This window comes from Vidua macroura, chromosome 5 (assembly GCF_024509145.1).
Source record: "Vidua macroura isolate BioBank_ID:100142 chromosome 5, ASM2450914v1, whole genome shotgun sequence".
NCBI lineage: Eukaryota > Metazoa > Chordata > Aves > Passeriformes > Viduidae > Vidua > Vidua macroura.
The window spans coordinates 13,037,408-13,058,180 of NC_071575.1; the positions used below are offsets into that span (position 1 = coordinate 13,037,408).

The 20,773-nt window shown below is 35.6% G+C and overlaps 1 protein-coding gene across 1 annotated transcript; it reads right to left on the reverse strand.

Annotated features, from left to right (window-relative positions):
• Positions 1-180: 180 nt before the first annotated feature.
• EPYC (epiphycan) lies at positions 181-19,752 on the reverse strand. The gene is made up of 7 exons (XM_053978029.1): positions 19,732-19,752; positions 17,452-17,632; positions 7,086-7,239; positions 4,438-4,596; positions 3,599-3,801; positions 1,904-1,999; positions 181-647 (listed from the first exon to the last, which is right to left on the reverse strand). The coding sequence occupies exons 2-7, from the start codon at positions 17,617-17,619 to the stop codon at positions 477-479; spliced, it is 951 nt and encodes a 316-aa protein (XP_053834004.1). The 5' UTR covers positions 17,620-17,632; positions 19,732-19,752; the 3' UTR covers positions 181-476.
• Positions 19,753-20,773: the final 1,021 nt, after the last annotated feature.

Here is a 20,773-nt window from a genome sequence, read left to right on the forward strand (position 1 = left end):
ATGGGAGGGTAATCTGAAGGAAAGATTCTGTTTTCTGAAGAAAAGATTTTTTTGGAATATTGCTTGTACTTTTCCAAAATGAAGGAATCTCTAAGGAAAGAAGTTGAAAAATTGATGTATCTCTGAGAGAAAAATATTCAATTAAAATAAAACCCAATAAATAATCAATTGTGTACACAATTTTATTTTTATTTTTTATTTACCATGTTATATTTAGACTTTGATACGTAAAAATTATTTAAATTTAGAATTCATACATTAGATCTGAACACTTCAGCAAAAAAATTTGCATTTGCAGTGTTTTTGTAGTAAGGTATTTTTCTTGATATTGCTAAATAACTTGCAGTTGGGTAGATAATGGATTTATCTTTTAGCATTTCATAATCTTCTCAGTATCTCAGTAATCAATTCCAATATTAAGAGAAATATTTCCCAGATAAATGAAGTTTGTAAAAATTCATCTAGGTTAATGTAGCTTAGATGAGGTTACCAACTGGCAAACGGGGTAGACACATGTATGCATAAGGTGTTTTGCTCAGGTTGATGGGATTACCATCCAGTCTGATGTCTTCAAGAGCCCTACGCACATAAGTAAAATCTCTCATTTTGCAGAAAGTATCTTCATGCATCTCTTGAATGTTGTTGTTCTAAAAGAAAACAAGCAAACAAAAAAGAAGCTATCAGAATAGTTACCTGAAAGTAATTTTTTACTCTGAAACACCATTTATGGACATATTTTCAGTGTCTAGAGAGATACTTGCTTGAACTCAAGGGCCCAGATTGTGGTGACAAGTCATCAACAGAGAAATCTTCCAAGCAGGGGAAAATTTCTTGGACAATGTAAAGCTTCAAAACTAAGTAACTCAAGCAATGTAGCAGAGATAGGCTTTGAAGGAGGAGCCTGGTAGAAGTATGGAGCATTTTCATTTCCAGATTATAGTGAAGAGCCATATTAAGACAAATTTGATCCACGATAGGCCAGTCCAAAAATCATAGAAACATAATTATCATCCCGACATCTTAATATGCCTCAACCTGAAAGGTACAACTCTTGTGATTTGATCTGTGACAATTTCTTTCCTCCCAGCCCTGTCACATTAGTTTAACTCACACCTGTATATATACTGGCAAAATTGAATGCTTTTGAATTTATTCCTTTGATTTAAATTGCTCTTACATGCCTTATATTCACTGAGCTTCCATTCTTGAAGCGAACCATTCTCAACAATGAATTTCTGGAATACAGCATTGTCAGGAAACTGGGACTAAAAACTCATTACCTAAAATGAGGGCTGTCTGAAAATTGTTCCCTTCTCCATTCCTTTACTAGTGAAAAATTGGCGTGGACAAAGTCCTGCTCATTAACTTTTTTTCTGTAGCACGTAGCACTGAATATTTAATTTACAGGCACAAACAGGTGAAAAGGAAGTCAGCTAGCAGGCAGAGAGTTTCAATAAATTTACTTACTGAAAGATCGAGGTTAAATGATGTGAGGTACATTACATTGCTTACTGAAAGCTTTTTTCTGTATGATGCAATAAGTAAAAACATCTGATAAAACTGTAAATTGGTAGAAGAGGAGATATAGGGAAATAAGCAGAGCTGGAAAAGGTTAAGGAAGGATTCAGAAAGAAACTATTAGATCATAGTAATTCTAGAATTTGATTTTTGAAAAAAATATTGTGTTACAAACTGTGAAAATTAATGCTTAGCTGACCTAAATTTTACTTCTCTAGAAGACTTCAATCACTAGTTAATTTTATGTTTCCCATAGCTTGTTTAGTCAAGTAAGAACATTTTTGGCTAAACAGAAGAAACACTATAAGACAAATATTTGCCCTTCCGAGTTGTGCATATGCTTTGAGCATGATATAAAAAGCCATTTCATGATATAAAAGCCTACCTGAAGATGAAGAGCTTGGAGGCTTTCAGGGAGCGGTAATGGAATGTGATCCAAGTTATTGTCAGTGATATAAAGATGCTGTAGTTCATCTAGATTCTAGAGGAAAATGGAAGAAAACAGGGGGAAATGACAGATATATTTTAACATCTCTGGTCAGTAAGTTCGAGATCTATCACTACAATGAGCACCACTGGATAGCAAAACATTTTATTTCAGAATGATATGGTGAAAAGACAAATTCAAAGACAGTAATGAACTCTGATTTGCATAGGCTGAGAATGTTGCTGATAACGGTTAGGTGTTCAGATTAAAATGAAGGGGAAAAATGTTTTTCAAATATCTACAGAATTATTAAAGATGTAATTTTAATGATGATGTTGTTTGTTTTCTTTTGTGACAAGGCTGCTCAATTTTGCAAAAGTGTATTATGTTGAAGTAAATTATAACTGTATAAAAAATACCTGAGTTAAAAGTACATTTCTCATTCCATTACAAAAGGTAAATAATTTTCTCCCTTGACTTGTTGGAGGAATGAATACTTAGAAATCTGGCAGACACCATAGCCAGGCTGCTCACAGTGGTCTTTGAAAGGTCACAGGGATCAGGAGAAGTGCCTGAGGACTGGAGGTAAGCCAGTGTCACTCCCATCTACAAAAAGGGCAAGGTGGATCTAGGGAGCTACCATGACCTCATTCCAGAGGCCATCTTCATCCCCAGGAATGATAAGAAGGTAATCAGGAGTAGCCAGCATGGATTCACTAAAGGTAAATCATGCTTGACCAACCTGATTGCCTTCTAAAACGAAACAACTACCAGAATGGATGAGGGGAAAACACTGAATATTTTCTACCCTGACTTCAGCAAGGCTTTCAACGCTGTCTCTCATAGTGTACTCTTACCAAACTCAGGAAGTGTGGGCTGGAAGAGTGAGAGTGAGGTGAATTGAGAACTGACTGAATGGCAGATCCCAGAAGGCCATAATAATCAATGGCACAGTCTAGTGGGAGGTCTGCCACTGATGCTGTCCCTCAAGGTTCAGTGCTGGGCCCAGAATTGTTTAACAGGTTCATCAATGACTTGGGTGGAGGGACAGATGCCTCCTCAGCAAGTTCACTGATGACACAAAGCTGGGAGGAGTGGCTGATACCCCAGGGGGCTGTGCAGCTCTCCAGAAGGACCCCAACAGGCTGGAGACATGGGCCGAGAAATCTGAAATTCCATAAAGGCAAATGCAGGGTCCGGGAAATCTGAAATTCCATATAGGCAAATACAGGGTCTTGCACCTGGTAAAAAGTAACCAGAAGTACAGACTGGGGGCTGATCTGCTGGAAAGCAGCTCTGCAGATAAGCACCTGGGGGTCCTGGTGGACGACAAGCTTTCCATGAGCCACCAGTGCCCTTGTGGCCAAGAAGGCCAATGGAGTCCTGGATTACATCAGGAAAAGAATTGCCAGCAGGTCAAGGGAGGTGATTCTGGTCCTCTGCTCAGCCCTGGTGAGGTACATCTGGAGTGCTGTGTCCAGTTCTGGGCTCCTCAGGACAAGAGAGAGACATGGAGCTCCTTGAGCAGGTCCATTTGATGGCTACAAAGATGATTAGGGGACTGGAGCATCTCTCTTAGGAGAATAGGCTACACTTCTAACCATATCATCTGGGGAGAGGAAGAAAATATTTTCCCATCACACCCAAACTTACTTTAAATGCCTCATTTGGTATCCCTCTGCGACCAAGCCTGTTCTTACTAACATCAATGAATGTTAAGGTAGATGGTAACTCAGGGAGTTGCCTTATCCGATTGTCACGGAGCACCAATTCCTGAAGTTGAGGCAATCTTCGGAAAGCATCCTTGTGGATATCTGATATGAAGTTTGCAGTCAAATCAATCCTCTTTAAATTGTCTGTCATAGAAATAAGATACAATAGACTTATAAGAATTATTCCTTATAATTCCTTATTTCCTGAAATTTAAAAAAAAAACCCTGCCTGTGTCATTCTTTATGCATCTTTCAGTGAAAGACTTCAAAGTTGAGTTTTAAAATTTCTGTGTGTTTTGGGAAACTTACAAATTATTATAGTTTGGAAAAATGACACTTAAAGGGAAATAAACATATTTTCTACTACCTTGTTCAACATTTATTTATTTCAACACTTTCCTATATGAAAGAAATTTGATATATTGACTTCTTTATAAAATGCACTCAAACACTTTGTCAATTTAAAAAAAACCCAAAATTAAATTGAATATTTGGGGGGGTTTATTACTTTTTTAAAGTAATAAATCTTTTCTAAAGATGATTGCAAGTAACAGCAAAAAGATCAATGATCATTGTAATTTATCATAATTCAGAAGTTTGACAGAGAATCTGCATCTAATGTATGGACCTTTGTGCTCTAAAGTAGCAAAATGCACGTGCATTTATGTGTGAAATTTCCCATAATCAAACATTATATAAAATAGATCACTATATATCTGGTTGATATGAGCCAGAAATAATCAAAATTAAAGCTGATTTCAATAACACTGCTATCCATACTTAAGTTAGCAAAGTCATTTCTGCTGATCTTCTTGATTCTGTTATAGCGTGAATAGAAATACGTGGTTTTCTTAGGCAATGGTGGAACAGCAAGAAGCTCACGATCATCACAGTAGACTGTGGTCCCTAGGCACGTACACAAAAGGCAAGTGGGAAGATCTATCAAGGAATTTAAAAGAAAATACTTTGTTAGAAAGGACATGAATAAAAAATCATACTAAATTACTACAATGAAATGCTCACATAAGCAGCTAATGATCAGTCTTTGTCTATGGTAAAGTTCACTTCCCATTCTGCTTTGATCACCAAATCATATCGTTGCAACACTAAAGTGATTAAATTATTTTTAAAATTAATTTATTTTTCTCCCTGTGCCTAGAATAACAATTAATTTGTTCTAATAAATTGTTTCTCAAACTATAATAGAATATTTGGTGACAGCAACCAGCCAGAAGTTGATTTCCCCTTAAGCTAGCAGATACATACTCCCATCTAGATGGGGGAATAATAGCTGATGAATGATATTTTCTACTTAATCTGTCTCTCTCTGTCACTCTTTTTCTCTCCTCCCTCTCCCTTTTTATATTTCTTTCTACCCCTCTCTCTCCCCCCCTCACATTTACTATTAAATAAAATCCATGCTATTGACTTTGGTATATGGCCTCATTTACACTTCAATTCAGGCAGAGGCATCCCTCTAACAATTTTAATAATTGGATTGTAACACTTGTGACACTGACTTTTTGATACATCTTTTATGAGTATATTGTGAGTATAAATCAGCATATGTGTTTATCAGCTTTTAATCCCATAGAAATACTTTTCTGTTTCATGTTTTCCACCTCCTTGTAGCAGATGGGGTGGTTTGCTCTTGTTATTTATAGGATAGTAGGAGAATTCAGGAATATGAAGATGTTTTTCTTGCAGATTAGTTTTTTCTCCAGGTCAAATTTGGCTACATGAGAGATGTGCCTTCTTAATCTGCCCCATTACCTGTAGGTTATTGAGGTGCCATTTGAGGCAAGATTAAAGAATCAGTAACCAGAGTACTCTTTTATTTTTATGTGATAATCTCTACTTGGACATCCAGGAATACAATTTCCCTAGAGATAAGGATCTTTTCATGCTTTCCCTAACTTTCTCCACAGGACAGATTAAACTGGCTGCAGAGAGTAGGTCTGGTACAGGGAAAAAATAATTCACACCTTGAACTATTCTGGCAAATCTAGACCTAAATGAATACGTAGTTAAGGATGGCTGCTATTTTTTCATAATATTGCAACATAGTACCACAATATGGGGAAAGGGTTTCACCCTGTCCTATTTTTGATCTTGGAGGAGTGGTATTTTTCACCAATGTCTGGTAGACACTGAAAAAAACCAGAGGTAGGGGAAGAATTCAAAAAGTTATCAATAAGAAAAATGAGCATGGCTTAGTGTTACTGAGCCTTGTAGTCTTTTATTCAGTACTAGGCCAATAGCAGCAACCTCTGACAGGAAAGTATGTTGCTAAAAAAAGGAAGACAAAAGAGAAATCTGATTTGATATATTACTGCCTTGAGCATTTCTTTAGTTGATGCACTACTTGATTTGCATTTAGTACTCAAAAATACAATGCAGATACAGAATTCATCATATATAATATTTACAGGATATAAGCAAAATCTTCTAATTTTCAAAATTGAAAAGTATGGGCCTTTTTTTTTTCTTTTTTCTGGAATCTCCTTGGAAGTTCTCATTCCATTTTGATTTGTTTTGACAGTGTATATTTTTGCCTGGTCAAGCTTACTTGTAGCATGTACCAAAATAAGACTATGAATTATTAACTTCACTGAACGCACAATTTTGGAAGCAAGAACTCTGTCTGGGTTTTATGTTTGGAGCTGGTTTGTTGTTTTTTTGGGTTTTTTTTTTTTTTCATTTAATTTTTCTTCTATGGCACTCAGCTGTAGTGTTGGGCATAGTAGAAAGTAGGATTTTCCTGTTACTGTATGTTGATCACCATACAACACAAAGATCCCTCACAGAAATTGATAACTATAGTGAACTTTACCTACTATAATTTAGAGGAGCTTCTGACAAATGCCAAAAATTGCAGTGCAAAAACTGTGGGGAGAGGGATGGATTATGTTTCACAATTTTAATTGTCCTGCAAGATTTATAAAGTTTTATTCCAGTATAGATAGTCAGAAGAACTGAAAATTGTCTCCACTAAAAAGTTCTAAGTAGCTTCCTTTCTTTCAGTTTTTCAGTTTATAGCTTTCATGGTCAAAAATTTTTCAACATTTTAATTATACTTTGTATGAATACATTTATAAAAAACATGTCACAAATCATTATAAGTGAAGGCAGTTGATAATGATATTGAAATGTAAGACAGAAAAACAAGTACTGGTAGCATTGCCAACCATCAGCAAATTTTCAAGTTGTAAATCTTCACTGGCACAGTTGTTTTCACAGTGAAATAATAAGGAAATCTTTTGGTTAGGCACCTTTCTGACTTGGGAGGATTCAAGATAGGCATGTTGTATCTTTCTTCAGTAAGAGACATACAGAAATTATGTACTTCTTTTTCAGTAAAAAAGAAAATAAAATTAGCTTACTCAAAATCAACGCTACACACAAAAACATTTCCCTTGTCTACTAACCATCTTGAGTCTGGGGTCCAAGAACCCCTGACCCCTGTGCTGAAGACCCGTCAATTAATTTTGGTGTTGATGCTTCATCCTCAGTTTCTTCTGTCAATGGTGCAGAAGAATAACTGTCTTGAATTACAGAAGGTAGTTTTGTCCCAATATCTGTCTAGGGAAAATAAAAAAGAATTGTTACTGTTTACTTCCCTTGGAAGCTGTTCCTCTTCCAGTTATTCATATTCTCCCACTAGAGGTCGCATTTTTTCTGAGATTTAGTGCTTGAGCTACATTTTATCCGAGGGCTATAATGAATTCTGATGGTATATAAGCAATTTATGAAAATCCAACATACTGTTCACTTTTTAGCTCAGTGTTTTGAGTGGCTTTTATGTATGCAACATACATGCACATACTTCACATGCATATACTTCATTACTGAGAATATATATTAGCAAAATTATTTTTCCATATTTATTTAAAGATAAATTAATTTGTGATAAAATTGATAAAATGTTGTGAAAAATGAAAATTTGCTACGAAATATCAAAAAGGTGCAAGTCATTTACCATAAAATTTTGAATTGTACCATCATAAATCCAAATCCAGTGTAGGTGTGCAGGCTCTGCTTAGAACACTAACATGATTTAAAAATATTACTAAATAATTCTGAACTCCAACTTTACATACAACTTTCTAATATGTGCAAGACTCTGGTTAACTTCATTCATTAGTAGCTGTATTATGTAGTATAAAAAAAAAGGGATATAGATAAAAATATTGCATAAAACATTGGTTTTAAAACACTTATAAAATTTGGAAGATCCTTGCATGGAACTAGAAAGCTTATTTTTTTTGTCCTTCACTCAACAAAACTAATCAAAGCAGTAAATTTTGACAGGTTAAATCTAATTCTAAAAATGTATTCTGTTGATTTTCCTATATGACAATTTAGGATAAAAATTAATATGTAGCAATTTTCCTGTATCACATCACCTCTCATAAATAGAGTATTGCAGACTTGCCAGGCTTGTTGCAGAGGGGTCTGTGCTAGCAAAGAGGCAGAGTTGTTTTCTGTAATCATCAGATGTAGTTGTGGGATCTTGGCAAGTTACTTTCCCACCATATCTTTATTTCCCCATGTGTAATAATATTGTTCAGCTGAGTCAGAGCCTCTTTTGAAAGTGCACTCTTTATTCTTCAAATCCAAAACAATTAATTAGTGTCATTATAAAGTTTTGCACATGTGAGGTGCTGTTAAAAATGTAGGCAATACATTTAACCCTGCGGGTGCTGCACCCCTGTACTGCAGTTAGCACTCCTTAGCTTTTTCTAAGGCACAGCCAAATATAGGAATTTTGTCACAGTACCATTATTCCAATTGCAAAGGCACCAAAGCCCAAAATTCTGCTTTAGTTTTCATCCACTTCAGCTTTCTAGCAAAACATCACCACAAAACTCTTGAATCCTGAGTTTTTCACCAGACCAAGCATCTCCTTTTTTGACCCCATCCCACAGCTACTGCTTTCTTTGCTGTCTCCATGAAGAACTAGTTGTAGAAATCAATCACAATAGTGTTCATAAGTTCTAATTGTAAAAGACAGATAAAAAGTAATTGCATCCAGACTGGCCAAATAGTTAGAATTTTTAAAAATTGATTTTGTGTGTAGACTATAGAAGTTAAAGGAACTAAACCACATAACATCTGGATTCCAAGCACAGGCAGATCTTTGCCATATTTGATCCCTATTTGAATCTCTTTGTATGTGTATATATATTTAATATGTAACCAGCAGCTCAAGGGATGTGATTCTGCCCTTCTACTCTGTTCTTGTGAGACTCCACCTGTAGTACTGTATCCAGCACTGGAGACTCCAGCACAAGGAGGACATGGGCCTGTGTGGAGCAAGTCCAGAGGAGAGCCAAGAAGATGAAGACAGGCTGAGAGAGTTGGGGTTCTTCAGCCCAGAGAAAAGAAGACCTTATAGTAGCTCTTCAGTGCCTAAAGGGGACCTACAAGAAAGCTGAAGAGAGACTTTTTAGAAGGACATGTAGTGATAGGACAAGGGGGAATGGCTTGAGGCTGAAACTTTTATATATTATTAAATTCCTTACTGTGAGGGTACTGAGGCATTGGAAATGGTTGCCCAGAGAAGTTATGGATTCCTATGCTCAAGGCAAGGTTGGATCGGGCTTTGAGCAACCTGGGCTATTTCAAAGTATCCCTGTCCATGACATGGGGGTTGGAAGTAGAAGATCTTGGTCCCTTCCAACACAAACAATTCTAGGGTTCTATGAACTGTGAAAATTTCAGAAAAAAAACAATTTACATCTCATAACAGACTATCTTGCAGCATAGCTATATATAATTACAAGCAATATTAAGCATTAGGATCCTGGGTTGCCTTAGAACATCTAAATAACTACCTAAAATCTAATTCTTTTGTATATAAATAATTTGGTTTAGGCTATATAATGGCAATAGGTTCAAATATTTTATATTAATTAGTTTTGCTGAAGACAGAGAACATGAAAGCAATAAAAAAACCAGTAAGCACTCTAAACCACACAGGCTCAGATTTTGACTAAGAACATTTTAGGTTTTCTGTATATTCTTTAGTTATATTCTACTACGCCACAGATGCTATTACTAATTAGAGTTTATGGATAAAAATGCCCCAGTACAGTTACCAAGATCATAACCTCACAAAATACAAGGTAATCAAATGAGCATTTGATGACCTTCAGCTGAACTAAGTAACCTGAGTTGATGTAAGAATAAGGATGTCCCTTGTCCTTTTGTGCAGACAAATACACAATGTTACCATCTGTAGCATTGACAGTAGACAGCTTAACCAGGAATGGACTTGGGGACAAATCAAAAGAAGGCTTTGGGAACAAAGGAAGTGGGACAGCTGTTCTCCAAATGGAGGAAGCCTAGAGGGAGAGATACATTCCAGACTTTTATTGACCCAGGTTAGTGCTGCACTAAAGTTCTTGCACATGCTGTCTACCTCTTCACCAGATTTGTGGAAATTAGATAAGAATCCCTCTTCTGAACTTTGGAATTAAATCCAGAGATTTAAGATCTGTTAATGTCTTTATATGCAACTTTTGTTCTATTGAAAGTAATATTCTCTAGAAGAGTATTTTCAAGATAGGCTTTGTAAATAGGCTTCAGACCAAAGATAATTTTCCTTTCACTTGTGATGAAGTTTGGGTCATCTACACTGACTGCATATTTGGGACATGCTTTATGGAACTTACAATTTTGGGATTTGTCATTTACTTTATGCTTTCTGAGGGTTCTTAGTTGATTAATCACTGCAGCTGTTGGGTAGCAAAGCAGAGGTGTTAACCTCTAGTACTTCCATTTCTACAGTTATCTCTTTCTTATTGTAGGATGTTACCTGGAATTGCAGATACACAGTTAAAAGTCTCCCAGCAGTTTCCCTGCAAATGCACTATGTCTGGGGTTTAGGGGAACTGTTCCAAGTAGTTAGCATTATCTATTCTGTCTCCTGCAGTCATGAGTGTCATAAGAAAACAAAAATTATTGATGTTAACTTAATGATGTTACAATTTTTATACTTGTAACAGAGTAGGAGTTCACTGATATATGTGTTTTGCATACCAGACCCAGAGCATGAGCGCTGTTTTCTTGCTGTACATAACTTGGATTTGAACCAGTGACCTAAAGGTAAAAGTCTGTTTCCCATTATTGGTCATCTGATCCATGCAGCTTTGTATCTTTTACAAGTTTGATAAATCATGCAAAATTGTAACAAGACAAAGATGTTTCTTGGACTATTTGCTGTACAGAATAATCCCTCATTTTCCAGATGTTTGTTTATTTTTGGAAACCGGACTTTGCTAAAAAAAATTAAAAATTGAAACATAAATTATTGTATATCACTTAATGGCATTATTTTCCATAGGGTTTTTTGGAGGGAGGTCAGAGCCTGGAATTAGGCAGGGAGTGGACTTGTATTTCATCTGGTACTTCAAGAAATATTCTTTGTGAAAAATCACAAAGCAGGAAGAACATTATACAGAAATACAATAAAGTATGTTTCTCTTTGCCAATAGCTACAAGTCTTCAAATAATAATCTGCCTTCCAAGACAGTTTTAATACACAGCATAAGAAAAAACTGAAGCGGTATCATGTCACCTATCTTTAGCCATCTGTGTGGTTAATAGTTACCCTACTCTGTCTTTGGAATCAATCAAGAGATTTAGAGAATACCAGTGCAGATTAATCCTAGAGCATACCAAAGGATAGTGATATCTTTCCTAAGATTACATGGAGTACCTACTTTTTTCCCCATCCTATATTTATCCAATGCGACTCCATTTTCTAATGAAAGTTCTTAGTGGGGCTGACCAATTCAGAGGCACTTTGAGACCAGGAAGTCACAAAAGCCAAGAATGCAGAAATCAGAACACACCAGTAAGTGATAAAATGCAATTTTATTACTGGTAAATCCAGTTTGCAACTTGCCATCCATAGGCTGGGCATTTAGTTTATATTAGCATCACTTCACAGTCAGTACAGAAAGAGACAAAACTTCTTAAAAGGGGCTCCAGACATTGGCTATAGAAATCAATTTTAGGGTGGGCTCTTCAGTTATCTGTATCTCACCACTGACAGTAAAATAGGCAAGACAAACAAAAGACTAGGAGAGGCTCAGGAGTTTATTTTATGTATCTTTTTTATGTGTCTATTTTATGTCTACATCTTTTAGGATCAAAGCTGATGTATTACATGTGATAAGTTTAAATCCACGGGAGAATCTGAAGTGTGTTCTGTTCCAGTGTTTATTTTACGGCAAAAAATACATTTAATACACAAAAATTCAAAACTTAAAAAGAGGCATTTTAACCTTGAAGGGACAGTTGTTCCACACACTGACCCATCAAAAGGAACTGGTTTCTCCCATAGCTGTTTTGAAAATACCAATACTTACAAGACAATGTCTAATTATGGTAGAAATTATTCATAGAGTCACAGAATGTTTTGGGTTGGATGGGACCATAAAAATCGTCTATTTCCAACCCCCTTGCCACAGGCAGGAAGGTTTGCTTTCCTTTTCAAAAGTGGCCTAAACTTATTCTTGAAATTTGCATTTAAAGACTTATTTTCTATCTTAAAAAGAAATTGAATTGTTAGTCACTGCAGACAAGTGATTAACAAGAGGTATAGTCAAAACCTTTCTGAAAAACTAGAAAAATTCCTATTTGGGGATAAAGCTTCAAATGATAAGTTTGATTCTCTGATCGACTGTGTGGCTGACTTGTACATGACTTGTACCAATTAATAGTTTTTTTTCAAAATGTATATGATGTTCTGAAAAGTCATTGTATATCCACTTTGAAATCTCTTATTTAATTAAATACCAACCACCAAGACAGGAATGTGTAATCCTCTCCCAACTCTGCAGAATGGCAAGAGTGACTTCTTGTTCAAGCATGGCTCCTCTTTATGTGTGTTATGCCAACAGGAGAGACGGTTTTGTCTCTTAAATCTCTGGATTGTGTATACACACAGGCATGAGCAAATATGTGTGTGGAACTCTAGTTCTGAGCTTGTGCAGGCACCAAAATGCCCTATTATTAGTTTGAGTCAAATTCAACAAACTATCGACTAATGCTAATCAAAAGGCATCAAATATTAGACTTTCACTGTGTTTCTTTCAGAATATTTTGTGGATCATATTTTACAGCTCACCTCTTTTGTGTAAACAGACCCAGACCAACCTGTATTTAACTCCCTCACTTTTCTGCTTATTCAGTGCTAGGCAAACCATTCTTGCTTTTCAGCCTCACTGATAGCCTATCTTAGCAATGAAAATATTTTTTCTGATGCTCCTATATTTTTACTTCTTATTTTTCTAACTTAGTTTTTGCTACCTAAAGAAAAATTAACTGATTATATTTAACAGGCACTGTGATATGTGATATGGCAGTGCCATTTTCTTAAGCAGTAGTAGCTGATATATATAAGAATTTCTCTCCACAATTTGTTTTTCTCACACATTTTCCAAACAAAGTTTTAGTTTCAAAGAGGGAAAAAGTTAGAAGCTCACACAATAATTCCTTTGAGAGTCTGGCTTGATTTTATTAATTTTAAAGAAGGAAATCTCTCTTTGTATATGCGTTCAGAGCAGTTGGCCACTTGACTGTGGCCTCTGGACCCTACCATGATATAAATATTAATTCAAAATACTAATGAACTCTAAAGAAAAGGGGAGATACATCAGCTCATGTTTATACTGTTACTGTCTGTTTCAGAAGATAAATCCAACACAAAGCTTGTACACTACGGTGACATTTCTTTGCCACAGCTTTCTCCTTGAGGACCTTGGAATTCTTTCCTTGATAATAGGCTTTTCTTTTACATTGCCTTTTTTAGCCATTATCTATGAAAGATACTGCTATCTTAATGTCTCTATGCACATTTTATTTCTGAGTGATATATTACTTTAAGTTTTTCCAGTAATAATTTCCATTTGGATGCAAAACATTAGCTAGGTCTTCTGTGTCTCACTAACCTGGGATCTTGGAAACCATAGATTTTATAATCTATAATGTCACCTAACACATGACAATGCATAGCTTTGATTGAGGATTCAATACAATTCTCACAAGTAATTCACAGCTACAATTACTTGCCCCCTGCAAATATTTGCATTAAAAAAATATTCCATGTATACATACGGAACCTTTCCCAACCTTAAGATTATTCCAGAATCTATGATGAAAATGGACTTCAAGTGAAGAATATCAAGAGCCATTATCTAGAAACGTTTTCAGAAAAATGTTTTCAATCCAATGAAGAGTGTGTTTATATGCACATATGCACTCTACACAAAAAACAATACTTCCAGAGTATGAGAATTAGCAAAGAAGTCATGAAGTTGGACTCAGTCACTCTTCGTGAACTGCATTAAGACGAAATTCTCATACTAAGCCTGGAACAGTTGTCTAGGGTTCATTAAAAGTTACTTGAGGAAGATAGGTGTATGGGGTCAGGCTGGGATGGAATTAACTTTCCCCATGGCATTGCTCAGTGCTGTGCTTTGTGTTTTCAGCTGAAAAGGTGTTGATAATGCACCAGTGCTCAGTGACTGCTGAGCAGTGCTGGCACAGAACCAAGACTGTCTCTCCAGCATTCCCCTCTCACCAGTATGGCAGGGGTGGTCAAGATCTCAGGAGGGGATAGAACCAGGGCAGGTGACCCAAGGAGCAAAGGGATATTCAATATGGCATCTGGTCAGCAATAAGAGCTGAGAGAAAGGAGGCAGTGAGGGTTGGGGGTGGGCTTTATTATTAAGGTGTTTGTCATCAGGAGCACCTGCTACAGGTACTCAAGTCCTACTTCCCTGGAAGTGTTTGGCCCTCACCTGCTGATGGGAAGTAGAGAATAAATATTTTGTTTCCCTTTGGTTCTCCATGCAACCTTTGTTTTTCTTCATTAAACTGCCTACATGTCAACACAATTTTTTAACCTTAATTTCTTCCCTTGTATGTCTGAGAAGGGGGAGTGAGAAAGCACTTTGATGGTCACCTTTGTAGCCAGCTAAGATCAACCCACCTCAATACATATCCCAAGAGAATGATTCGTTCACTTGTTTTAGAGCATGGTATGGGGATGCCAAGCCTAATTTTAACCAGGTAGAATGAGTGGAAAGGATCCCTTTCTAATTACCTTCAGGTCTTTCCACACTTTGGTGATTACACATTGAATGTGTGATTACAGTACCTAATAGTCTAGAAAAGGACATGCTGACACAGTTGCTTTAGTTTAACTCCTTGAGGTGCACAGGTTAATTTCTACTTCAATTCACATTGAAATTAAAAGGACTAGCACACAATGCATCTGAAGTACTAGAACTGGTCAGTCTCCTGGACCTTCTGCTAATCAGTTGGATACACAACCTTGGTAAAGTTTGCATTTTGCCAATGAGTCTAAAAATGGATTAAATACAATGACTTCTATTTGAACATAGCTGAATTTTCAAATCTTAAATTGAGGACAGCAACAGAAAATGCTATTTGAGTTTTTTTCTCCACTGTTTCAGAAGCCTGAAGACATGATTCAGAGCTCTCTAAAGGGAAATTCCAGTCTTAAAGAGTTACTGCACACAGGCTAGATCTGTTGAAGGCCTGCTGTTTATCTGGGTCTCTGTGGTATTGCTCATCATGTAAACTATGCATAATAAAAACTAACCTGTGACCTTGAATAAATATTGAATTTTACACATAGACCCACTTGTGTTGTTCACATCATTATGATAACAAGATTTTAAGCAGTAAAGTCATAACCACAATCAAGGAATCAAATGTATTCTGCTTAAAACTTGCATGGCATCAGTACTATCAGTGATTAAAATATAACTTGCAAGACTGACATGCCCTATCAAATAGTACACTGACATGTCTATAAAATTTGCTTGATTCCTACAGCACTGACCACTCATATCTCCTGGGATATGAGGAACTATGAATGCTTAGGATTCTCTTGGGTGGTAAATGGTATTAGGAATGTAAGCAAAAAAAAAAAAAGATTTTGGCTAAATATCTAAACATCTATGAAAAAAAGGCTCTCACAGGGAGGTCCATCCATATGCAAAACAAAATTCTGTTCAACTGCTGTGATGGATGAACTTCACCTGATGAATTTTAAAAAGACTGTCTGAAGAGCTCAGTAATGGAAGATAATCTTGCTCTGGAAAAGAAGCTTACCATTTTACCCTGACTCTGCCTATTCCACGCCTTCTAAAAAAACAACCTGTGTTGGGATCTCTCATATCTTTTCTTGTTGGGTGCAACATCAGTCATCCCGAATTTCCTTTCAGCTGGGAAAGAACACCCATCTTAACCCATTGCTTTATCTCTATCCTTCATTCAGAAGCTTGGAAAGGGCCACCCCATGTTTTGGTGTTATAGGACCTCACAGAGAGCACAGCACAGGAGAATCCCACCTACCATTAAATGCATTACTAAGAAATCTGTTGTTTGAATGAGAAAAACTCAGTGATGAGGCACATTCAAAATAACTTCTCCCATTTCCGGGAAGGAAGTAGTTTCTGTAGGAATGATAAAGACTTCACTTCTAAGAGCAAAGAGGGACAGAAACTGTTGTATATTAATCAATGTGAAATAGAGTACAGCGACGAAAATTGGTAGTGACTTTATCAGGAAAATGAGCTCAAACAGAATCAAGTAGAGCACAAGAGTGGCACAAGGGAAAGGTAAGGAAAGGCCAAAGGCAAAGTTCCTTACAGCAAAGTTCTTCTCAATCCCTCTTAGATTGAAAATTTATTTCCTACAAATTATAAGGTTCTGATCTTAGTGCTAACTTTAAGATTATTTTTATCTCTTCAGTTCTTCTATTTTGGAATATAGTTATTCTTAAATTATCTCTGTCCTTTGATTTTAAAGCTTTGATTTTAAAGACAATGTGAAATTTCTATTTCACATTGATGAAAGACTAGCTCCTGTCCCTCCTGCTGTAATCATGAATCTTTCAAAGGATTGTATTTTCATGAATTATGCATTGTTATGTGAAAAAGCATTAAAACATTATGTATAAAAATGAAAATACCATATTATTTAAATGTTATATTTTTTAATCAACTTCTATCACACAAAATCCTGGATCACAGAGTGCTTATATTACCTTCAGGGAAGTTGTACCAGTGTCTAATCAGCAGGGTGAGAAAAAAAATTATTGTAGCCTTTTAGTAACTGTAAAGAAATAAAGGATTGTAAAAGAGGAAGGAAGCACTTAAGCCAACAAAGTGGAATTCCTTGCTTCTACAGGAACAAATATCTTATGGGCTCATACTGTATCAGAATTTCAACAGTTTTTTTTCAGTAATTTTTCTTAATTTCCAGTGTTTAAATTCAAATGCTTTCCCTTTCTTTTTTGTTCCTTCTGCCACTTTCCTAACAGCAAAAGAAAACATTAGCATTTATAGCCTGACACACTTGTAGTGAACATAAACCTAAGGAAACAGAATTTTACAACCTCATTTAATGGGAAATGTTGGAAATCTTGTCTCAACTGGCTCCATGCATCACCCAGACAGGTAAATTACTATGATGATCTCCAACAGAATTTGTGGAATTGCATGGAGACCTGAGGAAAGCATGATACCTTTCACTTACTCTAAAAGATTACCACAAATAAAACCCAAAACAATTAGAATATATTTTGGCTGTGTTTGTAGGTTAGGGAAAAAGTGAATGAACTGCAAAGGCAATTGAAACCACATAAGTAGATTTGTCAGATAAGTATTTTCATGGCAAAGAAAAACTGATCAGTAACTACTGCATTTATACACTTTGGAAAGACAGAAAAGATAAAGTTCTAATTACCTCTACTTGGTCAGACTGCTTGTTTTCATCATAGGCAAATGGATGAAGCAGCTCTCCAAATGGTATGTCATAGAATTCGGAATCATAAATTATTGTATCACTGATAGGGGCAGCTCCAACAGACTCAAAGATAAAAAATCCCAGAAAAATATTTACAAAGGTCTGCATTTTGTTTTCTTTTCTGAAAGAGAAGAAAATGGACAGATTGTAGATACTCTAGTACTGACAAGGAATCAATGACAATTTACTGTCACAAATACAGTACTTGTATATAAAATCCACAATATTTCTGATGAATAATTCATATTTATTTATGGTGACTCAGTAGTTTAATCTGGTTTTCTTCATGAAAAGTCCCTGGAGCTGAGAATTTTTCATACTGCTTTGGCCATACTCATAGTTATATAATTTAGAAAAGACTTATGGAATTTTATTGGTGTAAAAATAAACATCTGAATGATATTTTTACCCTTTCATCTAGCTTCACCTATTTTCATTGCAATTAGATATGAACTTTTGAGAAACTAGAGAAAAGGTAAATTATTATATTACTTATCACAAAAAATAGTCTTTTGTAATGTATAACAATGTAATATTACATCTCTCCTCCATCATAAAAAACACTAAACAGAATCAAACAAACAAACAAAACCACCACACAGTTAGAAAACATCAGAAACTCTGTCATCTCTGGATAAGCATAATCAAAACACTTTTCACCCGTTAGTTGTTTTGTCAGAACATAATTTTACTTGGTGTGGCACATCTGGACCATACTTTTGCAAAGGTCTTGGAAGCAAAATAAAAGTAATATGTGTCTTCCATCGCCCTGTGGACAGTAGTGCCAGTACTCTGAATTCCTTCGTTATTCGATCAACACCTTTTATAAAGTAGTGAGAAATTGTGGTGTGGTGAATTCACCTGTTCTCCTTGGAAAATAAAATTGTAAAACTGAATTACCACCCATTTAAAGTTCTCTAAAATTGAATTTTCACCTATTTAAAGTTCCAGAATTTTGTAAAATTGTAGAAAATTCATGCTAAGCTTGAGCACTAGTGTTTTCCTTGTAAATGATGCATTCACTGTTATCATATAAGATGCCTGACACAAGGCTCTATTCAGTGTTCTTTACTTACATCTTTATTTATCTACAGCTCACATTAATTTCACCAAAAGCACAGTGATGATGAGCAATGCATAAGTCTAATAAACTGTATTCCTTATGTGATGCCATGATAAATACTCTTAAATATTTAATTTCAAAATTGTAGCTACTTATAATAAAGTACAAGAAATATATGAGGCTTTTTTTTAATGTATGTACTGGGCAACAAGCTGAATTTTAGCTTCATGAAAAGAGGTCTTTATAAAGTGGGTTTAGGCATGAGGATATGAAATTCCTCTGGGGATGGTCAGTAACACAAGGCGTTCATTTTTCTCTCATTTTCTTTATTCAGAAAGACTTCAGCTGCTGTTGGAAGAAGCAAGAGTCACTGGGTCTTCTCTTTGAGAAAGCTTAGATGAATTTCACCTTTCAGTATTAGCTTCCAATATTACTAAAAGTATTCTGCTTTATTAAAAAAAAAAAAGTAAAATAAAATAGAAACGCAATCAGTTTCTGAAGTATGCTAGAATTAGCGGGTTTTTGTCGGTCTTTATGTTTCCTGCTGCCTATTTTTGACAGAATTGGTTTTGGTCTTGCTTTTCCTTTCCATGTCATTTATCTCAGATGATTCAGCTGTAGAGGGTGTTATCTATCAATCCAAAATATAGTATTAAAATAATGGTGTAATTTTGGTGTAATGGTGTAATTTTTCCTCTGAATAAACAATTCTTAAATAAAAAATCGTTCACAATGCAAAATTGTTTTCATGTCACAACTCCTAAAAATAAAAGATTTTTAAAGGGTATAAGGCTTGATAGGTATCAATTTTTGCATATATAGGGACAAAATCTGCAAATATCTGTGAAAAAAAAAAAGTTTGCCTATGGTTATATTATCTGCACTAATTTGCAGGGTTTGCATATCTCTATTTCCCTTTCATGTAATATATTGGAATTCACTGTAGAAATATTGGCATCTGCAGTAGCTGTAAGATCAAATATTTTGATGAAGATTATGTACACCTCTCACAGGAAGGAACTAAGACATATCCAGGGAAAAATAAATAGTCTCCAGAATCTGCAAGCTTTGAATCAGTATTAAGCATGATAAAATAAAACAAATACTAGTATTTCCAGCGATAAAAATTCAACTAAGAGAGAAGTGCCAAAACTTACCTTTAGCTTCCACTGTCTCAAATGGGATGGAGCTACTCAGAATGCAGAGCCAGTGCTATTAGACCCTGACCAATGGCAGTAGCATTCTGCAGCTGTGGGAGGTAGCACAGCTTCTACCCTCAGCTGAAGACCTCAGCCCAGGGAGTTTCTCAGACTTCAAACACCTTTAATATACGATTTTGCTGAACTGAATTTTTGGAATGTCAAACAAAGATTTGTTGTAAGGAAATGGCATTTATTTCACATGACAGTTTTTTACCCCTTCCTCTCAAATTTCTTGCTACTCCTACCAATATGGCAATAACACTCTCATTTGTACTCTGAAACAACTTTTTTGTATTACCTGATAAACTACAAATACAAATTTGTCAGTGTCCAAAACCAAGGCTTAAGCAAATTGAGTTATATATTAATATTTTCCCTATATGTAACATCTCTATTTTGTGACTTATACATGATAATGTTTAATAAATTTCCATCAACTGCAGGTATTATCTGGTATGTATTCAGAGGTACCCCCCCCTTAATTTTCTGTAAGTACTTATGAAGCAATGCTCATATAATATACTCTTTCCAGTGTTTTCCTTCTGAGAGGAAATGCCACTTTCTTAATAGATATGAACCTCTGTCATAGGCTGCAAATGATGGGCATACACTCTAGTATGGGCATACACTTCTACTACACCAGAAAAAAGTTTCACTATATTAGCATGTCTAGCTATCTCTTTTCCTATATGATTGTGTTTTCTTTATTATCAGTTCCTACTTAATTCTGTACTTTTATATCATCAGTATTTGTACAACATCCACTTTTTCCTCTGAATATTTTCATAATTTTTCCAACTCTTCAATAAAATATGCCTTCGAATACTGTCAATGTCCAATATTAACAAAAGAACCTCTCCTGTATCTCTGGAGGGGTGTAAGATTCATGTATAAGGCTCCAATGTGCTAAGGAAAATTTATTCCCTTTGCTTTATGTAACTTCCACAGCACCTTTTTTTTTTTTTCCCAATAAGGCCATCCTAGTGGACAAAATTTG

What these genes read in the sequence shown, in the direction of transcription:
- EPYC (XM_053978029.1), bottom strand. Translation starts at nt 17,619, where the DNA reads ATGCAGACCTTTGTAAATATTTTTCTGGGATTTTTTATCTTTGAGTCT. An exon ending in AGCAGTCTGACCAAGTAGAG is followed by an intron (nt 7,240 to 17,451) that starts GTAATTAGAACT and finishes TATTTTCCCTAG; the next exon opens with ACAGATATTGGGACAAAACT. An exon ending in AAATGACTTTGCTAACTTAA is followed by an intron (nt 3,802 to 4,437) that starts GTATGGATAGCA and finishes TTTCTATGACAG; the next exon opens with ACAATTTAAAGAGGATTGAT.